This window comes from Crocodylus porosus, unplaced genomic scaffold, assembly GCF_001723895.1.
Source record: "Crocodylus porosus isolate Cpor-Errol unplaced genomic scaffold, CroPor_comp1, whole genome shotgun sequence".
NCBI lineage: Eukaryota > Metazoa > Chordata > Crocodylia > Crocodylidae > Crocodylus > Crocodylus porosus.
In genome coordinates, this window is record NW_017728931.1 from 108,784,736 (window position 1) to 108,792,091 (window position 7,356).

A 7,356-nucleotide genomic window follows, 5' to 3' on the forward strand; every position below is an offset into this window, starting at 1 on the left:
AATCAGTTAAGTCTGATACTACATCCATCCAGGTTTGGGCCATTTTGAAAGCAGTTTATGTGCACTGAGCTTCTGTTTTATTACAGATTTGAATTGGTTTCTGATCACTTATACCAGTTTATGTGTTATTTCTGGTCCTAGCCTTAAGGACAGCTGTCTTATAAAGGCATATGGTTGTTAAAAACTGAGGAGGGAAAAGAATTACAAAGTTGGCACAGGAACAAATGAGTATAAACTGGCCATGACTAAATTTGTGTTGCAGTTTGGAAGAAGGTTCCTCATCATTAAAGCAATTGTTTCTGGAATAGCTTACAATTGTAATAATGACTGCAAAAAATGGTAACTAGTTTTAAGACTGGCTTTAGTAAATTTATGAAAGAAATGATATAATGTGCGCCTACTATAGGAGGGGATTCAGTTTCATGACACAGAAGGTCCTTTCTAGTTTTCTATTCTTGTTTGCACATAACTAGGTAAGTTATATGTAGTATATTGCGTATCTAAAATCTGTTGTAAGAAGAACTCTCAAAACATTCTGGAAAAATTTTTATTTTAAATCAGGCAGTAGTAGCTACATATATGAGCTCTTAAAAAGCGGTACAAACCTATATTTTGAAATTTTATTTACATCTATTTGTCCGAGCAAACAGTTTGTAGAAGATTTAGGATTTGCTAAGAATAGTATATAAGCTAAATATAAGTCAGGTTCTTTAGTGCCTCAAGTAGTCTACTCCCTTGTCTTGTACATTTGATATCCATTTTTAATATTATGGAAAAAATAACTTGCACTGTCAGTAGTTCTACTTATTTTTGTTTTAAGAAATTCAAAGTGGAACATGCTAAAAATGAGTACCAGGATGATATCAGCTGTTTTTACCATTTCATATATGTATAAAGTGTAAATAAAATCAGATCCATTAATTAAGAAACTAATTAAAAATAATTAAATATTTGCATGGCTTAAATGTGTAGCATTTGTAATCTCTAGCAATCCCTAAAACTTCAAGAAGTTGTATTGTAGCTTTGAAAAAGTATGGGTGACTGTAGATGACAACTATATCTGAAGACAGAGTATTGCCTTATAATATTTATCCGTACAAGAAAGACTATTCGCCACTGAACTTGGATATACCTTCTGCTGACCTCATGAAAGAAGGCATAAAATTCTCTAGCTAAATGGATCACCCTTTCTCTGGATGTACCAATCAATAATATTATGGCACTACAGTATTAGGGGGCCAATTCTGTGCTACCTACTGATATCAGGAAAGGCTGAAAAGCAATTAACTCTCACAGGAATGGACCTAAATTCCAGACAAAATATTCTCTTACTGGCAGAAAACCACCTCCTTTGTAGTACCTGATTGCATAAAGAAAGTACCTCTTGCACACTCTAAAGTGGTACAAGAGACATGAGCCAATTAGGGAAAGCAAAACATTTTCACTTGATAAGTTGATCTGGACTTTTTTCTGCCAAATCAGCAATGTCTGAAAACAAAGGAGACATATCAGCCCTAGGAGACAGCCTGTCTGCCCAGGCGCTCTTCTAGGAGCTCTCTTAATTTAATTTGGCATGCACATAGCAAAACTACCATGTGTCAGAGTTTGGTATGCCACATAGCACACTACAACCGCTGACATTTTCAGACTCATGAAATTGCCATATGTAAATTTTTGCCTTTAAGGAAGGTTGACTGTATGCTATCTCCACCTCCTTAGTTATCACAACAATCACTTGAATGGGCAATAAGAACAGACCTTGTCTTGGGTATTTTGATAAGCTGTTGATAAGAAATGGGACCCTGAGTTCTCGGTGTATATAAGCCACAAGGGTTTCAGTGTGCCTTACTACTGAAGGGGAACTTGACAGCGCTGTTCAGCAGCTCCAGAGACACACAAAAGATGTTTCTACTGGCACAGATGCTTGCCTTTGCGCTGAGTGGTTTTCTAAGGCTGACAATTGGGTTTGACATTGGATTATCCACTAAATGTGTTGCCATACCTAAGGAGATGAGCATGTGCCACAACATTGGCTATTCTGAAATGAGGCTTCCTAACCTGATGGGACACACAAGCATGACAGAAGTGATTTCGAAATCCACTGACTGGCAGCATTTGGTGCAAACTGGTTGCCACCCTTATGCGAGGACATTCCTGTGCTCTCTATTTGCACCTGTCTGTTTAGATACGTAAGTACTATATCACTTGCCAAAATTCAGTCTTTTATGCCTGAATAGGAACTGAAATGAATTTATGTTTGTTATAAATTGAAGGGTATTCTCAATCCAATAGCTTAAGTATTTTTATTATTATGTTTTTGTTTGGGGGGAAAAAAACATCACATCAGGGGTTTTCCAGTTTAACTTTGATCTGGAGTGAAAAGGAGAGTTGTGACCAAAATACCATGTTCAGATTTATTTTGTCAAAATGAGAATGTCTGCTGTTTTAATAACTTGGGGGCCAATCTAGCTACTATTGAATTAGACACTTATTGGGCCTAGGATCAAGCTCTTACTGAATACCTATCACAAAATAGTATAAGGATATTGTTCTTAAAATAATACATTAAGTCTAGAATCATAGCAAGGTCCACATACAGAGCTCCTCAGTAGCCCCTGGTGCCATTAATTGTATCTTTAATGAATTTATCATTAATGAAGATGGGGATGTTAAATACTAATATATAGGAAGGATTTGCACAAAACTCATCTATATCTAGGAGTAGTCACTGTGGTTACCAGTTTCCAGAGATTTTAACTGATTCTGTCTGGTTTTTGCTTTTAACAGCTTCATCCATCCTTGTAGGAGCATGTGTGCTGCTGTTCGTGACAGCTGTGCTCCTGTGCTGGTTTGCCATGGACATGCTTGGCCTGACAGTTTGGACTGTGATCGATTTTCAGCTGATGAGGACATGTGTCTAGCATCCCTTACCAATAAATATAAATACATTCACAAAGGTAGATGGAGTAGGTGGGTGGGAATGAATATACAGAATCAAGCAACTATGTGGAGGGGAAAGCTTTCAAAACCAGTCTCTGATTTTGTAAATGCAGCCATGCCCCTTTGTGCATGTTCATACTGCTTGTGCACATTCTGATTCTGATCCTGAAAGGTACTGGATACCTAAGATATAAATTGGGCCAGACTTCAGCTAGTAAAAATCAGTGTTCATTTACAGAATGGAGGCTAACGCCATCATTCACTTAACCAATTTAATCACCACAATATCAATAGAAAATAATGTTATTTTATTTACGTGTTTACTTATAGGCTTTACTGTGCCCCCATCATCATTGTATCCACCCTTTGTATATGCAATGTAAATGTGCTCATATCAATTCTGTGAGATCAGGAAGGATTATCTCCCTTTTACAGAGGGGAAACTGAGGCATAGAGATATTAATGTCAAGCTATTCAAAAGTTCTAAGGTCCAAATTGCTACTATTGAAAACAGGGAGTTTGGTAAGTGTTGAGCACTTTTGGAAATCCGGCCCTATATGGCAAGCCTAAGCTCAGGCAGAATCAAAAGCAGCATTCAGACCTTCTGAATTCTCTCCTAGTACCTTAACCACAAGATCATGCAAGGGTTTTAACAGAGCACCCCAAATAGAATTTTTTCAATCCACAGATACACACCCACCCACACACATACAATGTAGATGAATATTAAATATACAAATTGATGCTAATTGATACCCCTGTCACTCTAAGCAGTGAGGTCAAAGACTAACTGGGTATGGAAAATACCAATTCCCTTCCATCCTTGAAAACAGCATGTTTTTAGAGCAGTGCCTAGAAACTGGCATTGCCATTGCCTATGTTCTCCTGTGTCCTTAGTGGTTCAATGGAGAAATTCACTTTTCACTGGCACCAAACTGATGCAAAGGACAAACGATTAATAAGACTTTAAAATTTCTTGCCAGTATTGCCCAAGCCTGCCTGCCAGACCTGCCCAGAAGTGGAGGAGTTTTTTACACATAAAAGAATCCTAGAAGTATTCTGTGTCAATAACTTTGGTAAGTTCTTACTAACATACATTTGATTAGAGAAACTTAAGTGCACTCACTATATAGACATCAATCTCTCTTATTTAAAATGCATTAAAAATGGCCTAAAAATAGCTGACCATTTCTGAAGGAACATGAAGGGCTAAATTGTGGGAATGTTGTCATATTTCTGTGGATCAGTATTTTGCCCCAAATGAATTTTTTTCTAGAGCTTCCTTCCTTTATAAACAAAATGCAATAGTTTTAGATAATATTGACTCATTGTCTATTTTGATAATCAAATTGTTTCTTCTTCTAGTGTAAGTTGCTATATTTTATGGATAACATTTATGGTATAAAGGTCAAAAAAGTGGTTAATGGCTTTCATTGGTGGTTAAACTCCAAAGTAAACATATGGAACATATGTCTTTATGACATTAAAAGATAAAACCTCCTCGTAGCTTGTGTCAGTGACTGTAATTCCTGCTATGCAGCAACTCAAAGCAAGATTCAGTAAATCTCATTTAAAGAGAGGGTTTGAAAGTTTCAGCTGGTGCCTTATTAGGTTTTTCACTGACAGGCAATACTTTGAGGTTGCAGTTTTGTATCTTCATGCAAAGCCTATTCAAGTCACTTTGAAGACTTTCACTGACTTCAGCTGGTTTTTGATCAGGCATCAGTGGCGCAACAGATTTGGTTGGTGCCCAAGTTTCCCCTGGGTTTTGGGGGACATATGGGTTCCAAGAGCGGGAGGCAGAGGCTACAGGTGTGGGGGGATGCCTGCAGGTTCCAAGAGTGGGGGAAGCAATCTTACCCATGCCAGGACTCCTACACAGCCCTGGCTAAGCTCCTGCTGTTGCTGCACTTTTTCTGCCCACCCAGGATGTTGCTCTTAAAGCAGCAGCAGCTGGGAACTGTTTTGGAGTTCCTGACATGGCAATGCAGCCAGGGTGCAGACTCCACAAAGGTGACAATTATGGCATCTGTCCTAACTTGGCATCAGGATGGGTGTCCCTCTTCCTCACCAACACCTACACTATTGTCAGGCACAGAGCAAGGTCTGTATGGAAAAGTATTAATGCAGCTAGATATGAGGAAAATGCTAGATGTAAAGGTATATTGAGAAAAGAAAGAACTAAAAAAGGTGGGGCTAAAGGAGGCAGAGAAAGCCAGTTATGTTGTTAGCTGGTTTTCTTGAACCTTGACAACCCCACAGTTTCAACAGAACCAGCTATGCAGGATGGGATACCTGATCACTCCCATAGTTTGAAACAGGTGATGAAAAAGCTAAAATCCATGACAGTCATCTTTGTGAGAACTTTACATTTTTTATGGCTCATGTAATTCAGGGATTATTTATTCGTGTCACCTGTTTTAAAATCATTATTGGATTTTTCAGCATAGTAACTTCGTTTTAGTCATACCTTTGTTTCGGGTCGTACAATATGGTGGTAGTTTTATCAGTAGTGTAACTGAGAGAGGGAAGAGAGGAAAGGGGCAATAGGGTCAACCACCCTGGACACCAACTTGGGAAAAGTGGGCTTTGAAGAAAAGAGGCTGCTGCCAGCAGCTACACATTTTTAATTGTGAACTGGAAGTTGCCACTTTGCCCTAGGCACCCGGTCACCTCCCTACCCTGCTGAGTTTTATAAATGGATGACTCCACTGTTCAACATTAAATTCCTTACTGCATTTAAATAGGTAAAGCAACTTACCTATTTTTTCTCTTCCTAGCAGTGAAGGTGAAACTCTCCAAAAAGAGAACAATTTCTGGGGACCAGGAATATAATATTGAATGCCAGGTGGAATTCATTAACCAGGGCTTGCTTCTCCCCTATGACACTCAGAACATGATACAGCAGTGGCTACTCATCAATGAAAATTGTACTCAGTGGATGACTCAGAGTCATCGTCCTATGGTGTATCTCATTGTGGGAAATATTGAAGAGAGCACTGTTTTAGTAAACCAAGTTTACCGCTGGCAGAGGAGGGACTCCCAGTTGATTCTGGCCACACGGAAATGGAAACACCATAAATGTTTATAAATGTTCACCCTATAGTCTCTGGGTATGCAATTATATGCCTTATGCAAAAGATATCTTGTAAATAGCAATGTATTATAAAATGAAATGTAAAGTCTTGTATTTTTTTAAATGTGTTATATAGCAATTTGAATTCATCCTGGGTGTACGTGAGCATAGGCTCTGAAGTCAATGATGTCCTAGCCACTTATCCCAAGTCTAAATCTGGTCTATCATGTACAAATGTGTTTCCTCAGATTATTATTATAAATGTTATGTAATATGTTTAAATCTGCTATAAAAATGTGTTGAGAAATCATAAAACTGAGTGTTTTTATCTGTCTGCAATCTGTTATGTTTTAACAATGAACACAGTGACATGTCTGAAGTATAGACATTTAGTTCTTAAATATAGATTTAGGTATTTAATGTCTGGCACATGCTTTAAACAAATGGTGTAAGTACCCATGTAGGTAATCTACTTCAACTTCTTGCAATGATAGTGTTTTTAAAAAAAAGGTGTGCCAGATTTTTCTGAGTAAAATAGTTTCTTCTGTGCAGACAGACATCAGTTTGGAAAGATATTCCTTCCATACATAGGGCCTTAGCCTTGGCAATGACATGGTTGCCGTAGTTAGTTTTATTTCATAATGACTATAGGAATAATATTTTAAAGCGTGAAATAAGTTCAATTTTTGAAACTCTTCTTTTTCAACTTTGTATATACTGTACTGTACAGAAAGTGTACAGTTCTAAGAAAAAATAAATCTACTAAATGACCTATGGTTTAATTTTATCATTTTCAAATAGAATATCAGCTACTTTAAAAATATTAAATATAATTAGCCACCTAGTATGTTTCTAGTTGTCTCAGGGATTATATGAGTTGAATATCATTGCAAAAGATCAGGCAACAAGCAAGAAATGCAAAACATCAGAGTGGCCACATAAATAGCATCCTCAACTGTAGCGTGCCTGTGCTGTGACTAAAAAGCAGGTAGTGATGGACAGGGCACAACTTAGTTTTAAATACATAGGAACTAATTTAATAAGAATGTGAAATCACCAAGAAGATGTGCAACTGCCACTGCATGAATTATGAGGAATACTTGCCATACACTGCTGGTAGTGGCTATTCTTAAAAGGAAAACATTTAGAATAGTCTAAAACCAGGTGCTTTCTGTAACTGTTTTATTTATTTATTTTTCTTCTGTATAACTGCTGCGCGGCACTCTCACATTTATGTAACCTTGAAGTCTTAACTAGTAAGCTAAATGAGCGCTTTGTATTTTTCTCTGTTGGCATTAAGCTACACATGCGCATTTTGTAGATTTTATTTCTTATCTAGA

At 37.5% G+C, this 7,356-nt stretch overlaps 1 protein-coding gene across 1 annotated transcript; it reads left to right on the forward strand.

The window, feature by feature from the left end:
• Window positions 1-888: 888 nt before the first annotated feature.
• LOC109315666 (secreted frizzled-related protein 2-like) lies at window positions 889-6,346 on the forward strand. The gene is made up of 4 exons (XM_019543469.1): window positions 889-2,189; window positions 2,788-2,957; window positions 3,924-4,016; window positions 5,721-6,346. The coding sequence occupies exons 1-4, from the start codon at window positions 1,903-1,905 to the stop codon at window positions 6,029-6,031; spliced, it is 861 nt and encodes a 286-aa protein (XP_019399014.1). The 5' UTR covers window positions 889-1,902; the 3' UTR covers window positions 6,032-6,346.
• Window positions 6,347-7,356: the final 1,010 nt, after the last annotated feature.